This window comes from Nymphalis io, chromosome 28, assembly GCF_905147045.1.
Source record: "Nymphalis io chromosome 28, ilAglIoxx1.1, whole genome shotgun sequence".
NCBI classification, from domain to species: Eukaryota; Metazoa; Arthropoda; class Insecta; order Lepidoptera; family Nymphalidae; genus Nymphalis; species Nymphalis io.
In genome coordinates, this window is record NC_065915.1 from 5,420,915 (window position 1) to 5,442,845 (window position 21,931).

Genomic DNA, 21,931 nt, shown 5'->3' on the forward strand with positions numbered 1-21,931 from the left:
AAGCGGATTCCACCATGAATTATGTAAAAAAACGTGACATGAAAACGTTTGGTAATAAGGTTATTGTTTTAAATAATAAGAATACAGTATTACGAATATTAATATTTCACCCCATAATTTCAAATGTAAAATCATCTATCAACATTATAATCTATAATAATGAATGAGGATATTTTTGTAATGCCTAACTGAAGATACCAATTTACATATAAAAGTCATGTATGAAAATGCAGCGCGTTTCGGAGAAGGTTTTAGTATAAAATACTATTATATGAGTGACCGCGCTTCGTAATTTAACCAGCTTTTAATTAAGACAAATGATGAGCAAGATTATCATGTTCTTGTTCTTAATAATGAAAAATTATGTTAGGACACCCAAAACTATTTTGCAATATTTATAGGAAAGGTAATTATTTTAATAATCATATTTATTAAAAAAAAAACAACATTAAGACACGTTTTTCAATTGCGACATATGAAGGCTATGCGTGAACAGTAAATATATAAGCGTTAGGGTGGACTCCCATAATCATTGTATATTCAGCTACTTTGAATACGCACCAAGCATCATGTCTACCTTCGCTTTCCTCCTCCTCTGCGTCCAAGCTTGCTTGGTTCAGGTAAACAAGTTTTTAATGACACAGTAATTTTTATTATAATAATTTTCTCATGTAAGAGAAAAGTTATTCCTATATGATTATGAGAATCAGTTAACACCATAATGAATAATTCATTATAAGATAACATGTTGTTTTTTTTTTTCTTTTCTTTATGTATAATCTGTTTTGTTTTGGTTTTAGAATGTATACAGCCAGTGCCTTGGTGGGCTAGCTGGACCTCTTGGATGGGAAGGCGGTCTAGCTGGACCCATTGGCTACGGCTGGGGTCCCGGACCTGCTGGTTTGGGCTGTGAAGCCGGTCTCGCCGGTCCCGCTTACGGATTGGGTGTTGGTTTTGCTGCTCCATATGGTGCTGCCTACGGAGGTGCCGGTGTCGGTGATGTAGCAGTCGCTGGTGAGATGGGCGTCGCCGGAACCACCTTGGTTGCTGGTCAAGTACCGATCCTCGGTGCTGTTGAGTTCGGAGGTATCGTGCCAGCTGCTGGAGCTGTCTCCATTACCGGTAGCTGCGGCTGCGGCTGCAACGGTGGTTACATCTACTGAGAAAAATTATAATGATTCAACTAAAAAATGTTTTCTAAACTAAATTAAACGATTTTTTTGGCTCTCAAATGTATATCTTTTATTTGTACTCATTATAACAGCATAGCAAAAAGTATTTATTAGGTTAGTTATATTATTATTATATGCGTAGGTTATATATAAAAGCGAATAATTAAATTAAATTTTAATTAAACCAACGATTTCCTTAAATTTTGTATTTGGATAAGGTTTTTTTTTGTCTGTCTTTCCTGAAAAAAATTCAATGGCACAAAAAAAAATAGAATAGGAAGGTGGACGAGCATATGGGCCACCTAATGGTAAGTGATTACCAACACCCATAGACAAAGGCAGTGTAAGAAATGTTAGCCATCGCTTACATCGCTAATGCGCCACCAACCTTGGAAATTAAGATGTTATGTCCCTTGTCTGTAATTATAATATAAATGGCCACGACATTGTCATCATGGCGGAGACTCTGCCGAATTTGGAAGAGTTGCTAAACAGCTTGAACGATTCTTCAAGACAAGTAGGTCTCGCGATGAACATTGAAAAGACCAAAATTATGGCAAACCGTCATGTATCCCCGAGACCAGTGGTCGTAAATGGCTCTCCACTTGAAGTTGTGCAGGAATATATCTACCTGGGCCAAACTATACAACTTGGCCGGCACAACTTTGAAAAGGAGGCTAAAAGAAGAATACGTTTGGGCTGGGCGGCATTCGGGAAGTTACGTCATATTTTTGAATCGTCCACAGTTGCTTAAGACCAGGGTCTTCAATCAGTGCGTCCTACCTGTAATGGCTTACGGTGCCGAAACGTGGACACTTACCGTAGGACTGGTCCACAAAATTTAGGGTCGCTCAGCAAGCAATGGAACGTGCGATGCTTGGGGTTTCTCTGGCAGATATAATCCGAAATGAGGACATTCGCCAGAGAACTAAAGTCACAGACATCGCGCGTAGAATTAGCTCGCTGAAGTGGAAGTGGGCTGGTCATGTCTTCAGGCGCATTGATGGCCGATAAAGCCGACACGTGTTAGAGTGGAGACCACGCTTAGGCAAACGTAGTGTAGGACGCCCTGTGACAAGATGGGCCGACGATTTAAAAAAGGTGGCAGGTTCGGGATGGATGCGGACTGCCCAAGATCGGGATGGTTGGGGTCCTATGGGGGAGGCTTTCGTCCAGCAGTGGACGGCAAAAGGCTGATACATGTCTGTAATTACACTGCCTTACTCACCTTTCAAACCGGAATACCACAATACTACTGTTAAGTACTGCTGTTTTGTGTACTGCGGTAGAATATCTGATGAGTAGGTGGTACCTACCCAAACGAGCTTGCACAAAGCTCTACCATCAGTATATATACACAAAATATTATATCCAAGCCGATATTGGTCAACTAGGTCCAATGTAAAAAAGCGAAAAATCATTACCACTTCTAAGTATTATATACGTAATTTATTACTTTATATATTATTGCCTTCAAATATTTTTTTTATTAAATATTGAGGTATTTATTTTTTTATAGTCGATGTGAAAGCTACAAGTACAAGTATTCAAATAGAATCGGCGTAAGAAATACAGCGGTTTTTTTATCTAACACTTAAAGGTGGTGGTTTCATTCCTGTGTTATTAGCATCTATGAGCTCACTAATCGTATTACCCTTAAAAAGTTTTATATCTAATTCGTTTACCTTATTTATTTTTTAATTTTAAATCCAAGTTGTAGGCATGGCTGAACTCAATCAAATATCATGTGCTTCCCTTGTGTCTTGTGCTTGTGTTGTTAATTACACTGACCCTTTAAGCCGGCAAACAAAAGTATTGCTGTTTTGGCTGGGTTAATAATACGAACATTCTGAGTGAGTAATTTAATGGTATATTTCGAACCATCGACGTGTTACGCAAGATGACTGAAAAACCTAATAACTTTTTACTGGCCCAACCTGGGATTTGAACCAAGGACCTCCGGGTCTGCGGCCTTATATCAAGCCACTAGACCAACAAGGCTGTCTATATACATATATAATTACTTGTCCTGACGGATTCATCAACGCAAAGCTAAAAACACATGCGTTTGAAACTTGAAATTTTTGCAGTTATTATGAGCTTGACTGAGGTTTTCCAATTTAAATACCTTAGACATATACTAACCACCAGTCTCAAGGACGATAATGACATTGAAAGAGAGCAGAGTATTGTCCATAAAAGCTAATGTGATTGTCAGAAGATTTGCGCGTGCGTCAAGGGCTGTAAAAAAACATTATTCCGCGCTTACTGTACCTCTTTTTATACATGTAGTTTGTGGGCTAATTAAACATTACAATCATACAATGCTTTTCGTGTCCAGTACAATAACGCCTTTAGATTGCTGATGGGGTTGCCTCGCTTCTGTAGTGCTTCAGGGATGTTTGCTGAAGCGAATATAGACCGTTTTAACGCATGTATGCGAAAAAAGTGTGGGTAAAACTACGGACACAGCTAGTTAATCGATAAATTTGCTCTGAAATTAAATAAAACTAATCCATTATGGATCCCACCTTTCTGATTCTTCGGCTGTACCTGACCTTGACTGAAAGTGCAACCTAAGAGTTCTATATTAGTTGCTAAAAAGGCACTTCTTTAATTTATTAGAGAAACCCGCATCTATTGAAGTCTGGAGCGACTTGGGACACAATATTCATTCGTTAGCAATGGATAATAAAAAAAAATATTCCACTAAGAGCAACTTGACTAACCGTCAACGCTACAGACTGATTTATAGGGCTAGTACAGTCTTTTCCTTATACTCTCAATCGAAGAGCACAATACACGCTTCGGGACAACACTCTTTGTGCCAGGCACACTATCTGTACATACTCTCACTATTGTTGACTAACCACGCTTTAAGCAAAATGCTATATTGTAATATTAAATTAAATAACAAATCAAATTACTTCACTAAAACAACCTTATTTTATTTGTAGAACAATTGATGCACAAAGAAGTGTTCAACAGTAGTATTTTTTGTACACGCAACTTTGTTTGATTAAGGCCTGAAACATATCAGCTTATTCCTTTACTAACATACAATAGGAAACCTGCATGTGTCTAATTTCATCGAAATTCTGCCACATGTGTATTCTAACAACCCGCATTGGAGCAGCGTGGTGAAATAAGCTCTAAACCTTCTCCTCAAATAGGGAAATGAGGCCTTAGCCCAGTAGTGGGACATTACTTTATCAGGCTGTTACTGTTAACATATAATAGTATTACATACTTTATCACAACAATGCCAATATCTAAATAGTAAAGTAAATTACTAGGGTTCTGCACGGGTCGTGTTCAAACAATTACAAAAAACGAGACAAACACTCAATATCACTATTGGCTTTAAATTTTAGCGCGATCTACCTTCTCGCATTAAATTTTTATGCTAGGAAATTGGAATTGAAAAATTGGTTGGATCTCACCGTAGTATTGATAGATCGTATCGCATCAATGATACCTAACCTTTTCTACGGTTATGGCTTTATTAGGCATGCTTCTTAGCTATTATTGCGCAAGATCAGGGTTAATTAATAATCCAAAAAGCAGGGGTGCTGCATAAATAAATTATCGCAATGTAGATACAAGCTAACTTGTGAAGTTACTAAGAAACTCATAAAGTACGACACACAGTAAGACACAGTGTCTATCTTTACATCATTTCATCGCATTTTCATCCATCACATCGTTGGCCACCATCATAATTTTTTTTCTTGCGGGAAAATTTTAATTTTGCCGTAACTCCTAAGATATTAATTTAAATTAAGCACATAGTCTAATGTTCCAAGCCCGGGTTCCAACGCAGGACAGATCAAGAACAATAATTATGAATAACATAACATTGTAAATATGGTTTATTTTAAAGAAAAACAGCCAGCTTCTTACCGTTTCTCATTTTTAAGCGATTATAGAATTAAAATATTGAAGATACGCTTTATCGTAAAGATTATTTGAATAAAATACATTTCATTTGAAAACATTCACCAGCGTTTCGGCCGTGATTCATCATTTTAAAAGATACGACTAGAAATTAAAGGGTGAAACTTTTTTTATTGATACACGGTGGTTTATATTTCACGTACGATATCGTGTGACAAAAGGACCCAACTCAGTTTAGTTAAAACACAGTTATTAAGCAAAATTACCAATTAATTATATAAGCAATAAAATGTTATTTGAAATAGTAACTATTTGTTTATATTAGCCCTTAGATAGTGCGCTAGGCTGATTACATATTAGCACATAACGATGGGTATAATTTCAGTTATTCCTGAATATTATACAGTAGAAGCCTCAAGAACCCGATTGAGATTCTGTTTCTCTCAAAAATCAAGAAGTTTTCGTCTTACGCAATGGTGATGTCCAACCAAAAGAAAAAAATTGGCTGCACCTGGACCAGCCCCAGTATATTAATATGCTAGCTATGTTACCTGGTTAGTTACATTTTATAATCTTTTAGGAGGACTACCAGTACACTGTTAGATATTTATCACCTGGTACACTTGCTATGTCCAAGAGGTTATGTTTAAAAATATTAAGTGCAGAAAGTTGCATAAAATATAAGAATCTAAATTTAATAATGGAATCATCGGGGTTATTAGATTAAAAGCAAAAAATTTATAAACTTCTTTATTCCACATATAGAATCGTTTGTTTTTGTTTTTAGATGAGGGCACCACAGCCGCAACCAGCGCGGTAAGGTCCAGCCAGAGGTCCGATGCCGTAGCCGAGACCACCGTAGCCGAAACCGTCAATAGCGCCATAAGGACCAAGACCGTAACCGAGTGGGCCAGCAATACCAGCGGGTGCGAGTTCCTCCACAATGGCGACGGCTCCGTTGCCACATCCGTAGTTGACAGCACCAGCACCAGCAGTTGGCAGAGCACCTTCTAGAGCGACGGTTCCCAAGAACGGCAGAGCACCAGTGACTGCGAGAGCTCCTTCAATGGCATTTTCTGAGAGCACAGATACTCCGTTCGGTGGGATAGGAGAAGCACTGGCAACACCGAGACCACCACCGCTAGAGGCTGGGGCGGCAATTCCACAGCCACAGTTGCCAGCAAGTGGACCGGCGAGACCGTAAGGAGCAGCAGCTAAGGGAGCGCCCCAACCAGCTCCGATGCATTGTCCAGCGATAGACTAAAACAAAAATACAAAATAACTTTTTTATTATATTATATCATTTAAAATGAAAGGCCGTTTGTCATACATTGAAAATATCATATTACTGATTATTTTATTAAATAAAGAATGTACGGATGATAGCGTATCAGCCTAAATCATGGAAGTAGTGATTTTTCAATTCAATTTACTAAAGCATATCGAATTTATTTTTGCTATAGAAATGTATAGACTCATGTATTTTATAAATAAATAACGTAAATTACCTGGATGAAGAGCGCCTGAGCGCAGACCAAAAGTGCAGCCTTGAACATGTTTACCGTTTGAATACAAACTTCACAATGTTTCAGATGTATACAAACTGGTTTTTATACTGAACGCATCGTAGAAATTTGTTATCGAAGTAAGTTAGTAAAGCGGATTCCACCATGAATTATGTAAAAAAACGTGACATGAAAACATTTGGTAATAAGGTTATTGTTTTAAATAATAAGAAGACAGTATTACGAATATTAATATTTCACCCCATAATTTCAAATGTAAAATGATCTATCAACATTATAATCTATAATAATGAATGAGGAGATGTTTGTAATGCCTAACTGAAGATACTAATTTACATATAAAAGTCATGTATGAAAATGCAGCGCGTTTCGGAGAAGGTTTAATATATAATACTATTATGTGAGTGACCGCGCTTCGTAATTTAACCAGCTTTTAATTAAGACTAATGATGAGCAAGATTATCATGTTTTTGTTCTTAATAATGAAAAATTATGTTAGGACAACCAAAAACAATTTTGCAATATTTATAGGAAAGGTAATTATTTTAATAATCATATTTATTAAAAAAAAAACAACATTAAGACACGTTTTTTAATTGCGACATATCAAGGCTATGCGTGAACAGTAAATATATAAGCGTTAGGGTGGACTCCCATAATCATTGTATATTCAGCTACTTTGAATACGCACCAAGCATCATGTCTACCTTCGCTTTCCTCCTCCTCTGCGTCCAAGCTTGCTTGGTTCAGGTAAAAAAGTTTTTAATGACACAGTAATTTTTATTATAATAATTTTCTCATGTAAGAGAAAAGTTATTCCTATATGATTATGAGAATCAGTTAACACCATAATGAATAATTCATTATAAGATAACATGTTGTTTTTTTTTTTCTTTTCTTTATGTATAATCTGTTTTGTTTTGGTTTTAGAATGTATACAGCCAGTGCCTTGGTGGGCTAGCTGGACCTCTTGGATGGGAAGGCGGTCTAGCTGGACCCATTGGCTACGGCTGGGGTCCCGGACCTGCTGGTTTGGGCTGTGAAGCCGGTCTCGCTGGTCCCGCTTACGGATTGGGTGTTGGTTTTGCTGCTCCATATGGTGCTGCCTACGGAGGTGCCGGTGTCGGTGATGTAGCAGTCGCTGGTGAGATGGGCGTCGCCGGAACCACCTTGGTTGCTGGTCAAGTGCCGATCCTCGGTGCTGTTGAGTTCGGAGGTATCGTGCCAGCTGCTGGAGCTGTCTCCATTACCGGTAGCTGCGGCTGCGGCTGCAACGGTGGTTACATCTACTGAGAAAAATTATAATGATTCAACGGAAAAATGTTTTCTAAACTAAATTAAACGATTTTTTTCGCTCTCAAATGTATATCTTTTATTTGTACTCATTATAACAGCATAGCAAAAAGTATTTATTAGGTTAGTTATATTATTATTATATGCGGAGGTTATTTATAAAAGCGAATAATTAAATTAAATTTTAATTAAACTAACGATTTCCTTAAATTTTGTATTTGGATAAGGTTTATTTTTGTCTGTCTTTGCTGAAAAAAATTCAATTGACACAATATATATATATATATATATATATATATATATATATATATATATATATATATATATATATACACTGTAAGGGTATATATATACAAAATATTATGTCCAAGTCGATATTGGTCAACTAGGTCCAATATAAAAAAGCGAAAAAACATTACCACTTCTAAGTATTATATACGTAATTTATTATTTTTTATATTGTTAAGAATGTCTTCCGACGAGGCGTGGCCTAGCGGCACGACTTGATCACGTGATGATCACCGTGGTGGGGACTGGCCCTGCCGAGTTCATCGGCCGGCCAGGCTGGCTATATACACTTCTGCTTTGACTCTCGGTTGTGGCAGATATCTCATAAATAATATTTTTGTTGCTCAGTTTTGATTCCTTTGTTCTATTTGTGTGTGTAAATTGTACGTGTCGATCTACGTTTACTTTATTGTTGTACAGTTGTTTTGATTTATCTCTTTTTAAAAACCTATTTCAATACTGATTTCTAACAATATTATTACTTAATAAATATATAAGGAATGAACGTTTGTATGGAAACATGTCATTTCGAACATTAGAAGCATTAAGTTTCATATACAAGCTTCTGGTTAGAAATAAATAAATACATATTTCAGCGTTTTTCAAAATCTACCACCTAAGAGGTTGAAATAGGGATTTTAAGTTTATATGCAGAGTCCGTCACTTTGAAGAAAGAAGAATTATATTTAATATTAAAGCTTCTGAGAAAAAGTAAATGCGTAGCTATTACTTTAACCCCAAGCGGGAGAAATGGATAAAAATTAGCATAAAAATTAAAAAAGGGGGTGTTCTGATCTTTTTGAAATTTACTATTTGTGTTTCTTGATTGAATTGATAAACATGTATATCAAAGTTTTTGAAAATTCCACCCAAAACGGGTGGCAATTTCTTTATAAAACGTTTGTGTGGACATTTTCGTTAAATAAACTTCCTATAAATTAAATACATACATCTGGGTGTAAATAACGAAATTCAAAATACATAATGTCTTAATATCAATATACCTAATAAAGTTTTCAGTGACTTCAATAGTTTTGTTTATTCTGAATATTTAAGAATTATAAAAAAATACTATACTGTACTGTACTGCATTAAAATTATCACAATTTGACATGAATGCATATAAGTATTTTTTAAGCAAACGAATTGATTGGAATGAATACATACAGCAGTCATTATTATATCAATAATACCTTGCGTTTTGAATTTTGTTCGAATTGCTTAAGAGCTTAAGAGTTACCATGTCTATGTCATTTAAGCTTTCACATACTCACAGACAGATCGCAATATACATTTATTAATTAACAACTTGTTTGTTACTTTCGTTTTTTTTTAAAGGGTTTTCACGATTTTTGCGATTTGGAAATTAAGTACACTAGAAATTAGTGAAATATTTAAAAATGGTAGAATCAGTTGACGAATTTAGGGTAACTAGATGAAAAGACGAAAAATTAATGCATAAATATCTTTATTTGACACGAAACATGTGTTATTGTCGGTTTTAGATGAGGGAACCACAGCCACAACCAGCACGGTAAGGTCCAGCCAGAGGTCCAATGCCGTAACCGAGACCGCCGTAGCCGAAACCGTCAATAGCACCGTAAGGACCAAGGCCGTAGCCGAGTGGGCCAGCAATACCAGCGGGAGCGAGTTCCTCCAAAATAGCAACGGCCCCGTTGCCACATCCGTAGTTGACAGCACCAGCACCAGCAGTTGGCAGAGCACCTTCTAGAGCGACGGTTCCCAAGAACGGCAGAGCACCGGCGACGGCGAGAGTTCCTTCAATAGCGTTTTCTGAGAGTACAGATACTCCGTTTGGTGGGATAGCAGAAGCGCTGGACACACCGAGACCACCACCGCTGGAGGCAGGGATGGCAGCAATTCCGCATCCACAGTTGCCAGCAAGAGGACCGGCGAGACCATAAGGAGCAGCAGCTAAGGGAGCGCCCCATCCAGCTCCGATGCATTGTCCAGCGATGGACTAACATAGAAATAAAAAAATAATTGATTAAAAAAACTGTGACTAAGTCTTATTAAATAGTAAAAGCTGTTTTTTTCTTCAGAAAAAGCTATACTATGTTTGAATTGAAAAATATACAAAAGACGTATATATAGAAGAAGCAAAGATCGATATGAACCAGTTCTTGGGATGTAAATCAAATTCACCACAGCGTATTGATTTAATTTAAAACTTAAGGCAGTTATGTATGTAACAGTAACAGTCTGTGAATGTCCCACTGTTGGCCTAAGACCTTCTCTCCTTTTTTTTTTTGAGGAGAAGGTTTGAAGCTCATTACACCACACTGCTCCAATTCGGATTTGTGGAATACACATGTGGCAGAATTTCAGTGAAATTCGACACATTCAAGTTTCCTCACAATGTTTTCCATCACCGTGAAGCACGAGATTAATTATAATAACAAATTAAGCACATGAAAATTCAGTGGTGCTTGCCCGGGTTTGAACCCACGATCATCGGTTAAGATTCACGCGTTCTTACCACTGGGCCATCTCGACTTTTTTTTTGTTATGTTATGTTATGGTTATGTATGTATTAAGTATATAAAATGACTGCTAAATTACCTGGATGAAGAGCGCCTGAGCGCAGACGAAAAGTGCAGCCTTGAACATGTTTACCGTTTGAATACAAACTTGATAATGTTTCAAGGGACTTAGAAGTGGTTTTTATAGTGAATACGATGATGAAAAGCGTTATCAAAGCGAGTTAGTAAAGTCGATTCCACCATGTATTATGTAACGAAACGTGCCATCCGAATGTTTAGACAATAGGTCATTGATAAAGGAAAAAAAAGCACGTGTGACTGCGTCGTTATTGAACAATATGCTAGCATTTTTAATCGCCAATTGTCGATATCTCAAGATAAAAAATTTAAAAAATAGGAATGCAAGTTTCTTAAATATAAAAAATAGGTAGGTTGGACGTCCAAATTGGACATCTGATAGTAAGTGGCCACTAGCAAATTGACGCTTTAAGGAATATCAACCATTCCTTACACAGATAATCCCCATCAACCTTGGGACCTAAGTTATTACGTTATGTCCTTTGTGCCTGCAGTTACACTGGCTCACTCATCCTTCAAACCGGAACACAACAATACTAAGTAATGTCCTCCAGATAGATTTCGGCCATGGCGTCCAATCTTAAGAGATTAGCTAACTACGCAGGGGAAATTATAGTGCACAAGTGTGTGCGCAAACACAGGTGCACTCTCTACTTCCTAACTCTCATAATCCGATGGGACGGCAATCCGACACGACCGGAAAGAGTTCAGGTGCAGGACCAACGGCTTTAAAACCCAATAATTTTTTATTGGCCCAACATCAAGCCACTAATCATCGCAATGCTTAAGTAGAGACACCTTGAATTTCCCAAGTAGGGCAGCGTTCCCATGTACGTAGGGTACGGTTGAACATACCTTACCCTGAATAATTTAACACAGACAGTAACATACATATATAAATTGTCTGGAAAGGAAACTACGGAGTTTTTTGCCGGTCCTGTCCGATAGAATCTACATTCCGAAGAGGTAGCTTTTAATTAAATTTAACTAATATGACGATTTAAAATTGCTTACAGCAATTTGAATAAAGATTTTTTTATTTGGACTAGCAATTTCATACACATAATAATACAGGTACTACGTATTTCTTTCCTCTCTATCTTATATATACTCTATTTTTTCTGAATATAATCATATATATGTATATATATATACATATATATGATAAATAAGTTAAATATATAAGTTAAATCCTATCCAAAATACTTTTTTTTCTTATCTGATGAGTGGGTGGTACCTACCCAGACGAGCTTGCACAAAGCTCTACCACCAGTAAATATACATACATATACATAAGCTAAATACCACTTATCACTAAACTATCCGGCCGATTAACTTGAAATTTGTCACAGTTACTCCTTCTCCGATGTAGACGCTCACTAAGAACGGATTACAAAATACTTTTTTTTTTCTTATCTACCCATGCAGCAAATCCGGGACGACTGGCTAGTGTTCAATAACGAATAGCTTTACATTTAATTTAATCATGTATCTTTAAGTTCCTTTACGAGTCTACTTGTGTACGAAACCAACGACAATGTTCATTTATTTCAAAATCATCTAAGACTTGATATTAATTGATCATTTATAGAAATAATCGAAAATATACCAAAAATATTTTACGGTTGTGATATGAAATACTAAATATTATAACGAATTTTTTTTAAACATTGAAACACGTTTTGCAATTGCGACATATTTATCGAAGTATGAAGCCTATGTATATAAGCGTTTGTATGAATTCTCATAGTCATTGTATATTCTACTTTGAATACGCACCAAGCATCATGTCTACCTTCGCTTTCCTCCTCCTCTGCGTCCAAGCTTGCTTGGTTCAGGTAATATATTGTTACTTAGTGATTTAAGAAATATGGTATGAATTATTAGTACTTTGGCTAAAAGATGAACAATCTATTCCTCTCGTAATGTTAAAGTTAATTACAAGATTAATACCATCATTTAATACCATCAGCTTGAATTCTTGCTTCTTTGTTTTCGTAGTGTTGGTAGAAACTTATAGCTAATTTTTTTTAATTTCTTCTTGCTGTAGAATGTATACAGCCAATGCCGCGGTGCGCTAGCTGGGCCTCTTGGATGGGAAGCCGGTCTGGCTGGACCCACTGGTTGTGGGTGGGGCCCTGGCATCGCTGGTCTAGGCTGGGAAGCCGGTCTCGCTGGTCCCGCTTACGGTTTGGGTCTTGCTGCTCCATATGGTGCTGCCTATGGTGGTGCCGGTGTTGGTGATGTAGCCGTCGCTGGTGAAATGGGCGTCGCCGGTACTACCCTGGTTGCTGGCCATGTGCCTATCCTTGGTGCTGTAGAGTTCGGAGGTGTTGTGCCAGCTGGTGGAGCAGTCTCCATTGCTGGTAGCTGCGGCTGCGGCTGCAACGGTGGTTACATTTACTGAGCAAAAATTTACTATCCAACATAAAAAAAGATTTATAAACAAAATTAAACAATTATTTGGCTATCAAATGTGTTTCAATTTGTCCTCTTAAAACTGTATTACAAAAATTATATCTAAAGTAGATAAGTTATACTTTTTCTAATTATATAAAGGCAAAATACGTAAGGCTTAGGCTTAGCGACTGTCTTGTTAAACAGTGATTTCTCTCTTAACACAGACAGACAGAACAGCCTGTTAATATCCCACTGCTAGGCTAAGGCCTCCTCTCCCTTTTTTTTGAGGAGTAGGTTTGGAGCTTATTTTACCACGTTGCTCCAATGCGGGTATATAATGGTAGAATACACTATTATACACATGATACACATTAGACAAATGCAGGTTTCCTCACGATGTTTTCCTTCACCGTCAAGCACGAGATGAATTATAAACACAAATTAAGCACATTAAAATTCAGTGGTGCTTGCCCGGGTTTGAACCCACGATGATCGGTTAAGATTCACGCGTTCTAACTACTAGGCCATCTCGGACAGACACAGTATTATTTAACTAATCACCAACGTTTATGATTAAGGACGTTATGTTTTATTGAATTAATCCAGGATCAGAACTCAAAACCTATCCAAATGCAGAGAAGCGTAAGACAGGGAGACGTCATATCTCCGAAACTGTTTACCGCTGCATTGAAAGATGTTTTCAAGCTTCAGCTTCAACTTTAATCAAAACTGTTATATAACTTTTTTTTCTCTTATATAAGCCCTTATACAGCTTATTAAAATGTATGTTAAGTTCAATGGACAACATTTGTTTTTAATTGCCTCATTTTTTGTTTCAATAGAACAGAAGTATAACTCTTTTTTATGTCAGTCAAATTTTTTTGGATTTGTTTTTTATTTAAATGTTATATCTTTTATTTGAAAAAGATAGGATTATAAACTGAGTAGCCTTTGCAAAGTCTGTGATTTTAAAGGAAGAACCATGAAATGTCATTCTGGTTTTAATTTGATGATTATTCTGAACTTGACGTGAACTTACTGTGAATCCCTGTTCACTTAATATATTTTATAGTGACTTAAATGGCTTAAGGAAAAAAAAAATCTTCCTATCTATATGATTATGTTCCTTGAATCCCCCGCATCTATCCACGCCGTTTGATATAGTTAAATGCGCAAGCGTACCAATATATCTTTTTTTTATTCCATCAAACTCAGGTTAAATAAAACTATTCAAGTCGCTGAAAATTTTATTTATAACTAATAATCAAAGCACATCTTTGTAAATGGTGGTAGTGCTTTGTGCAAGCCCGTCTGGGTAGATACCGCCCACTCATCAGACATTCTACAGCTAAACGGCAATACTTAGTATGGCTGCATTCTGGTTTGAAGGATGAGTAAGCCCGTGTATAAAGACAAAAAGGACATAACATCCTCATTCCCAAGAGGAGGAATGGTTTATATTTTTTACATAGCCTATGTTTAAGGATGGTGGTGATCATTTAACATCAAGTGACCCATTTGCCCGTAAAGCTACATAAAACATAAATAATAAACATCATCATCACCCTTTTCGCGTCCACTGCTGGACATAGGTCTCTCCAATGGCACGCCACTGAGCTCGATTTTCAGCTCTTAATCTCCAACCGCAGCGGTTGGACAAATAATAATAATAATAATAATAAATTTTATTTACACTCAAAAACCTGTACACAATTTTAGTTGGTAGTTTTATCTAAATCTATGGTTTTTACATAAGCAACATAGGTGGTGGAACTCTGACTAATATAAATCCTCCAAAACTTATAAAAAATAAATTGTAATATCAGAATCGCTGACTCTGCTGATTTATATATATTATTTATATAAAAAAACGACGTTTGTTATATTATATATTATATTATATATAACTGGTGGTAGGGCTTTGTGCAAGCTCGTCTGGGTAGGTACCACCCACTCATCAGATATTCTACCGCAAAACAGCAATACTTGGTATTGTTGTGTTCCGGTTTGAAGGGTGAGTGAGCCAGTGTAATTACAGGCACAAGGGACATAAAATCTTAGTTCCCAAGGTTGGTGGCGCATTGGATATGTAAGCGATGGTTGACATTTCATACAATGCTAATGTCTAAGAGCGTTGGTGACCACTTACCATCAGGTGGCCCATATGCTCGTCCGCCTTCCTATTCTATAAAAAAAAAAAAATTTCCTTTTGGGGCTTAAATTACTTAGTTACTCGCAGAGCTCACTCTGGAGCATGCAACATAAAAACTGTCCATGTGATAACAGTTCTCATTAAAATCAGTGCCCGCCATGTTCAACGACAGGCAATGGAACTATTGATTGTCATGGGGAAGCACACTTTAAGAGGGAACTATATAATTTAAAATTCTAATGACATGTTCTCATGGCTGATATTCTTGGAATGAAAACTACCTCGAGCAAAAGTAAAGCTTCGAGACTATCAATTAAGTGGTGTACATGGCAATAATGAAATACGTTTTCTTCATACAAACATCACTAACATAATGAAGTTCAAAAAAAAAGGATTACTTGTACCTTCCTAGGAGATATTGATAGATATTTCTAACCCCTGTGGTTAAGGCTCTGCGTTGACGTATCATTCAAAAAAAGTCATTATATGTATATAGATATAACAACAAAAATACGTATGTTTTTATAACTTTTGACAGACTTAACCGATTGCCATGAAACAAAGACTAAACGAAACCTTGAAATACTTCTTATAATTTAGTTATTTCAATTTGTTATTTTTGGCCGTTTCTAAGATTAGCCAGGACAAACAGACGAGTATGGCCCGAGTGACATGTCCGATAGTGGTGGCGAAAAACTGTCCGACGGTCGTCTACTGGTTGAGTGGAGTTCGGCCAGAGTGTACGTGTTAGAGCAGCATACTCTGCGCTGCTTAAAGTGCATGAGTCTTGGCCACACCAAGGTACTCTGCGGGCTGCACCGGGAAGCTGCGCTGCGCAGTTTGCGCGGATGCTGGAAAGCCCTCCGGGAACAGTATGGGGTCGAGGGAGCGTAACCTACCCATAACGAAGTGTAAGATGGTCTTAGGCACCCAGACTACCACAAATGTTGGATGGTTCCAGACCGAGAAGGAACTTGCAATGACGACATGACCGCAGAACTCAACTTCCTTCAGACGAATATAAACCACTGCGCCGGGGCTCAAGTTCTACTACTGCAGTCCATGGCGGAGTGGGAGATTGATCTGGCTGTAGCCTGAGAGCCCTAATATGTCCCTCCCCTACCTCATTTGGCAGGGGACTTGGACGACACCGTGGCGGTCCGCATTCGGAATGGAACAGATCCTCCCCTCTCAATGAGAGGTGCTCGGGGTAAGTAGTGGCGGGATGGGGAGAGTACGTATTTGTGTAACTTACTTCTCCCCTAACCGCAGCCTGGCAGAGTTCGAGATATATCTCGGATCGGACAGAGCTGCGGTGGCCAGGCAGTCGCCGAAACTTACTCTGGTTCTCGGCGAGTTAAACGCGAAGTCACGCGCCTCGGGCAACCCCACCAAGAATTTGCGTTTTTCCAGCGTGAAAAAAAAGGACAAACAAAAATTTAAAAAAGTTATTGTTTTGGTAAATCGCAAATAGCCATATTATTATTATTTTAAAAGAGGCAGTTATTTTGAAATCACAGACAGACACTTCAATTTTATTTATATGTGTTGGTTTGACAATAGAATACCTTAATAACATTCAAACTTTAATAAAATTTCAATAAATTATGGTCGATTTTCGACCACTGGGCGATTACTAGTATAAATATAATTGACAAACAATTTGTTGATTAATAAATGTATATTGCAATCTATCTGTGAGTGCTTCAATGACATAGACATGGTAACTCTTAAGCAATTAGACCAAATTCAAAACGCAAGGCATTTTTGATATAATAATGACTGCTGTATGAATTCATTCCAATCAATTTGTTTGCTTAAAACATATTTTTACATCTTCATATCAAATTGTGATAATTTTAATGCAAGGAACTTTAGTTTCGTGTGCAATCAAAGGCTTTGGATAAGTCACAGAATATCCGTTAAGCGTCCTGTGATTTCCCCAGGCTTCATAAATATTCTTAGTCAGCATCACCGTTGTCGAGTTAACTTTCGTGACATAACATGTCGTGACGTAACATTTTGTCTTCTATGAAACATATTATGTCTGTTAAAACGAGTTAGTAATTTATATATTTAACGACGAGAGCGATGGCTGAGCGAAACTACTGTCTCTATCTTAAATAAGTGGTACAGGGTCCATTGCGTAGGTGGCGAAAGTTATAGTGTACACTTCGTACCTTAGTTTATTTTCTTTTGAACACTATAAACACATTAAAATTAAGCTAGGTAAACTGACAGTTTCGTTTAGGATAAGTGACCTGGTCGTTGTCCATAATCGTAATATGCCGTTTCAATTGCTCACTTCCCAACACGACTCTGTCCACGTGCCGTCTTTACAATAACAAATGACGTCACGGTGGTTACTCCTTCTCTGGTACTATGATACTCAAATGAGCAACTTAATATTAAACGATATCGCTTTTCACTACATATTTATAAATAATACAAGCCAGCTTTTGCCAAATATTTTGGTGAAATCAATGAAACTGGTCTAAAGTTATTGGGACCAGAAATATTACTAGGTTTTATATTCTATATGAATCTTTTGATTAGTTAAATAATATTGTGTCTGTCTGTGTCGAGAGAAATCACTGTTTAACAAGACAGTCGCTAAGCAACGTTGCTGTCTGTAAGAGGTACAGTTTGTTGATCACATTATTTAGGAAGGGTGAAGACGAGAAAGTGGTATTTTGCCTTTATACAATTAGAAAAAGTATAACTTATCTACTTTACATATACTTTTTATAACACAGCTTTAAGAGGACAAATTGAAAATACATATTTGAGAGCCAAATAATTGTTTAATTTTGTTTATAAATCTTTTTTTTTTGTTGGATTGTACATTTTTGCTCAGTAAATGTAACCATCGTTGCAGCCGCAGCCGCAGCTACCAGCAATGGAGACAGCTCCACCAGCTGGCACAACACCTCCGAACTCTACAGCACCAAGGATAGGTACATGGCCAGCAACCAGGGTAGTACCAGCGACGCCCATTTCACCAGCGACGGCTACATCACCAACACCGGCACCACCGTAGGCAGCACCATATGGAGCAGCAAGACCCAAACCGTAAGCGGGACCAGCGAGACCGGCTTCCCAGCCTAGACCAGCGATGCCAGGGCCCCACCCACAACCAGTGGGTCCAGCCAGACCGGCTTCCCATCCAAGAGGCCCAGCTAGCGCACCGCGGCACTGGCTGTATACATTCTACAGCAAGAAGAAATTTAAAAAAATTAGCTATAAGTTTCTACCAACACTACGAAAACAAAGAAGCAAGAATTCAAGCTGATGGTATTAAATGATGGTATTAATCTTGTAATTAAATTTAACATTACGAGAGGAATAGATTGTTCATATTTTAGCCAAAGTACTAATAATTCAAACCATATTTCTTAAATCACTAAGTAACAATATATTACCTGAACCAAGCAAGCTTGGACGCAGAGGAGAAGGAAAGCGAAGGTAGACATGATGCTTGGTGCGTATTCAAAGTAGAATATACAATGACTATGAGAATTCATACAAACGCTTATATACATAGGCTTCATACTTCGATAAATATGTCGCAATTGCAAAACGTGTTTCAATGTTTAAAAAAAATCCTTTATAATATTTAGTATTTCATATAACAACCGTAAAATATTTTTGGTATATTTTTGATTATTTCTATAAACGATTAATTAATATTAAGTCTTAGATGATTTTGAAATAAATGAAAATCATCGTTACTTTCGTAAACAAGTAGACTCTTAAAGGAACTTTTAATAGATATAATTTAATTAAATGTAAAGCTATTTGTTATTGAAGACTAGCTAATCACACAGTGACAAATTTCAAGTTAATCGGCCGGATAGTTTAGTGATAAGTGGTATTTAGCTTATGTATATGTATGTATATTTACTGGTGGTAGAGCTTTGTGCAAGTTCGTCTGGGTAGGTACCACCCACTCATCAGATATTCTACCGCAAAACAGCAGTACTTGGTATTGTTGTGTTCCGGTTTGAAGGGTGAATGAGCCAGTGTAATTACAGGCACAAGGGACATAACATCTTAGTTCCCAAGGTTGGTGGCGCATTGGTGATGTAAGCGATGGTTAACATTTCTTACAATGCCAATGTCTAAGGGCGTTTGGTGACCACTTACCATCAGGTGGCCCATATGCTCGTCCGCCTTCCTATTCTATAAAAAATAGATTATATACAGAAAAATTAGTCTAAATAAGATAGGGAGGAAAGAAATACGTAGTACCTGTATTATTATGTGTATGAAATTGCTAGTCCAAATAAAAAAATCTTTATTCAAATTGCTGTAAGCAATTTTAAATCGTCAATTTAATTAAAAGCTACCTCTTCGGAATGTAGATTCTATCGGACAGGACCGGCAAAAAACTCCGTAGTTTCCTTTCCAGACAATTTATATATGTATGTTACTGTCTGTGTTAAATTATTCAGGGTAAGGTATGCTCAACCGCGCCCTACGTACTGCCCTACTTGGGAAATTTACGGTGTTTCTATTTAAGCATTGCGATGACTAGTGGCTTGATGTAATGATGGACCAATAAAAAGTTATTGGGTTTTTCTATCAGAAAATTCTTAGTAGCAGCCCGGAGTCTGGAAGTGTGTACGCTCCCGTGCCTAGGAAAGCACGTAAAGTCGTTGGTCCTGCGCCTGAACTCTTTCCGGTCGTGTCGGATTGCCATCCCATCAGATTATGAGAGTTAGGGAATAGAGAGTGCACCTGTGTTTCGCACACACTTGTGCACTATAATTTATCCTGCGTAGTTGGCTAATCTCTTAAGAAAAACCGCCGTGGCCGAAATCGGTCTGGAGGACATTAATACTTAGTATTGTTGTATCCCGGTTTGAAGGATGAGTAAGCCAGTGTAACTGCAGGCACAAGGGACATAACGTAATAACTTAGGTCCCAAGGTTGATGGGGATTATCTGTGTAAGGAATGGTTAATATTTCTTACAGCGTCAATTTGGTAGTGGCCACTTACTATCAGATGTCCAATTTGGACGTCCAACCTACCTATTTTTAATATTTAAGAAAATTGCATTTTTTAAATGTTTTATCTTGAGATATCGACAATTGGCGATTAAAAATGTTAGCATATTGTCCAATAACGACGCAGTCACACGTGATTTTATTTCCTCTATCAATGACCTATTGTCTAAGCGTTCGGATGGCACGTTTCGTTACATAATTCATGGTGGAATCGACTTTACTAACTCGCTTAGATAGCGCTTTTCATCAACGCATTCAGTATAAAAACCACTTCTAAGTTACTTGAAACATTATCAAGTTTGTATTCAAACGGTAAACATGTTCAAGACTGCACTTTTCGTCTGCGCTCAGGCGCTCTTCATCCAGGTAATTTAGCATTCATTTTATATGCTTAATACACACATAAGCATAATATAACATAACAAAAAAAAGCCGAGATGGCCCAGTGGTAAGAACGCGTGATTCTTAACCGATGATCGTGCTTTTTATGTGCTTAATTTGTTATTATAATTAATCTCGCGCTTGACGGTGAAGGAAAACATCACGAGGAAACCTGCATGTGTCGAATTTCACTGAAATTCTGCCACATGTGTATTCCACTAACCCGCATTGGTGGAATAAGCTCCAAACCTTCTCCTCAAAAAAAAAAGGGAGAGTAGGACTTAGCCCGGCAGTGGGACATTCACAGGCTGTTACTGTTACATACATAACTGCCTTAAGTTTTGAATTAAATCAATACGCTGTGGTGAATTTGATTTACATGCTAAGAACTGGTTCATATACTACTTGATTCTTGCTTCTGCTATATATAAGTCTGTATATTCTTTAATTCTAACAAAGTATTGCTTTTTCTGAAGAAAAAAAACAACAGCTTTTACAATTTAATATGACTTAATAACAGTTTTTTTAATCAAATATTTTTTTTATTTCTATGTTAGTCCATCGCTGGACAATGCATCGGAGCTGGATGGGGCGCTCCCTTAGCTGCTGCTCCTTACGGTCTCGCCGGTCCTCTTGATGGCAACTGTGGATGCGGAATTGCTGCCATCCCTGCCTCCAGCGGTGGCGGTCTCGGTGTGTCCAGCGCTTCTGCTATCCCACCAAACGGAGTATCTGTACTCTCAGAAAATGCCATTGAAGGAACTCTCGCAGTCGCCGGTGCTCTGCCGTTCTTGGGAACCGTCGCTCTAGAAGGTGCTCTGCCAACTGCTGGTGCTGGTGCTGTCAACTACGGATGTGGCAACGGGGCCGTTGCTATTTTGGAGGAACTCGCTCCCGCTGGTATTGCCGGCCCACTCGGCTACGGCCTTGGTCCTTACGGTGCTATTGACGGTTTCGGCTACGGCGGTCTCGGTTACGGCATTGGACCTCTGGCTGGACCTTACCGTGCTGGTTGCGGCTGCGGTGCCCTCATCTAAAAACGACAATAACACATGTTTCGTGTCAAATAAAGATCTTTATGCATTAATTTTTCGTCTTTTCATCTGGTTACCTTAAATTCGTCAACTGATTCTACCATTTTGAAATATTTCACTAATTTCTAGTGTACTTAATTACCAAATCGCAAAATCGTGAAATTTCGTTTAAAAAAAGACAAAAGTAACAAACAAG

General features: G+C 37.7%; 5 protein-coding genes across 5 annotated transcripts; 3 read left to right on the forward strand and 2 right to left on the reverse strand.

The window, feature by feature from the left end:
- Positions 1 to 496: 496 nt before the first annotated feature.
- LOC126779239 (chorion class CA protein ERA.1-like) lies at positions 497 to 1,183 on the forward strand. Its single transcript, XM_050503165.1, has 2 exons — positions 497 to 620; positions 801 to 1,183. The coding sequence occupies exons 1-2, from the start codon at positions 570 to 572 to the stop codon at positions 1,161 to 1,163; spliced, it is 414 nt and encodes a 137-aa protein (XP_050359122.1). The 5' UTR covers positions 497 to 569; the 3' UTR covers positions 1,164 to 1,183.
- A 4,619-nt stretch (positions 1,184 to 5,802) lies between these two features.
- Positions 5,803 to 6,670, reverse strand: LOC126779228 (chorion class B protein PC10-like). The gene is made up of 2 exons (XM_050503152.1): positions 6,578 to 6,670; positions 5,803 to 6,329 (listed from the first exon to the last, which is right to left on the reverse strand). Exons 1-2 carry the CDS (start codon positions 6,623 to 6,625, stop codon positions 5,853 to 5,855), a joined length of 525 nt encoding a protein of 174 aa, XP_050359109.1. The 5' UTR covers positions 6,626 to 6,670; the 3' UTR covers positions 5,803 to 5,852.
- A 551-nt stretch (positions 6,671 to 7,221) lies between these two features.
- Positions 7,222 to 7,921, forward strand: LOC126779240 (chorion class CA protein ERA.1-like). The gene is made up of 2 exons (XM_050503166.1): positions 7,222 to 7,345; positions 7,526 to 7,921. Exons 1-2 carry the CDS (start codon positions 7,295 to 7,297, stop codon positions 7,886 to 7,888), a joined length of 414 nt encoding a protein of 137 aa, XP_050359123.1. The 5' UTR covers positions 7,222 to 7,294; the 3' UTR covers positions 7,889 to 7,921.
- Positions 7,922 to 9,666: 1,745 nt separating this feature from the next.
- On the reverse strand, positions 9,667 to 18,783 carry LOC126779027 (fibroin heavy chain-like). The gene is made up of 6 exons (XM_050502776.1): positions 18,733 to 18,783; positions 18,178 to 18,520; positions 12,947 to 13,140; positions 12,179 to 12,204; positions 10,760 to 10,847; positions 9,667 to 10,157 (listed from the first exon to the last, which is right to left on the reverse strand). Exons 1-6 carry the CDS (start codon positions 18,781 to 18,783, stop codon positions 9,678 to 9,680), a joined length of 1,182 nt encoding a protein of 393 aa, XP_050358733.1. The 3' UTR covers positions 9,667 to 9,677.
- LOC126779242 (chorion class CA protein ERA.1-like) lies at positions 12,527 to 13,165 on the forward strand. Its single transcript, XM_050503168.1, has 2 exons — positions 12,527 to 12,596; positions 12,809 to 13,165. Exons 1-2 carry the CDS (start codon positions 12,546 to 12,548, stop codon positions 13,163 to 13,165), a joined length of 408 nt encoding a protein of 135 aa, XP_050359125.1. The 5' UTR covers positions 12,527 to 12,545.
- Positions 18,784 to 21,931: the final 3,148 nt, after the last annotated feature.

Bases quoted from the DNA above. Each gene is read 5' to 3' on its own strand.
- LOC126779240 (XM_050503166.1), top strand. From the start codon at position 7,295: ATGTCTACCTTCGCTTTCCTCCTCCTCTGCGTCCAAGCTTGCTTGGTT. The intron at 7,346-7,525 runs GTAAAAAAGTTT...TTTTGGTTTTAG, and splicing joins TCCAAGCTTGCTTGGTTCAG to AATGTATACAGCCAGTGCCT.
- LOC126779239 (XM_050503165.1), top strand. From the start codon at position 570: ATGTCTACCTTCGCTTTCCTCCTCCTCTGCGTCCAAGCTTGCTTGGTT. The intron at 621-800 runs GTAAACAAGTTT...TTTTGGTTTTAG, and splicing joins TCCAAGCTTGCTTGGTTCAG to AATGTATACAGCCAGTGCCT.
- LOC126779027 (XM_050502776.1), bottom strand. From the start codon at position 18,783: ATGTCTACCTTCGCTTTCCTTCTCCTCTGCGTCCAAGCTTGCTTGGTT. The intron at 18,521-18,732 runs GTAATATATTGT...TTCTTGCTGTAG, and splicing joins TCCAAGCTTGCTTGGTTCAG to AATGTATACAGCCAGTGCCG. The intron at 10,848-12,178 runs GTAGATAAGAAA...ACCACTTCTAAG, and splicing joins GTCCCGGATTTGCTGCATGG to TCCCTTGAAACATTATCAAG.
- LOC126779242 (XM_050503168.1), top strand. From the start codon at position 12,546: ATGTCTACCTTCGCTTTCCTCCTCCTCTGCGTCCAAGCTTGCTTGGTT. The intron at 12,597-12,808 runs GTAATATATTGT...TTCTTGCTGTAG, and splicing joins TCCAAGCTTGCTTGGTTCAG to AATGTATACAGCCAATGCCG.
- LOC126779228 (XM_050503152.1), bottom strand. From the start codon at position 6,625: ATGTTCAAGGCTGCACTTTTGGTCTGCGCTCAGGCGCTCTTCATCCAG. The intron at 6,330-6,577 runs GTAATTTACGTT...TTTTTGTTTTAG, and splicing joins CTCAGGCGCTCTTCATCCAG to TCTATCGCTGGACAATGCAT.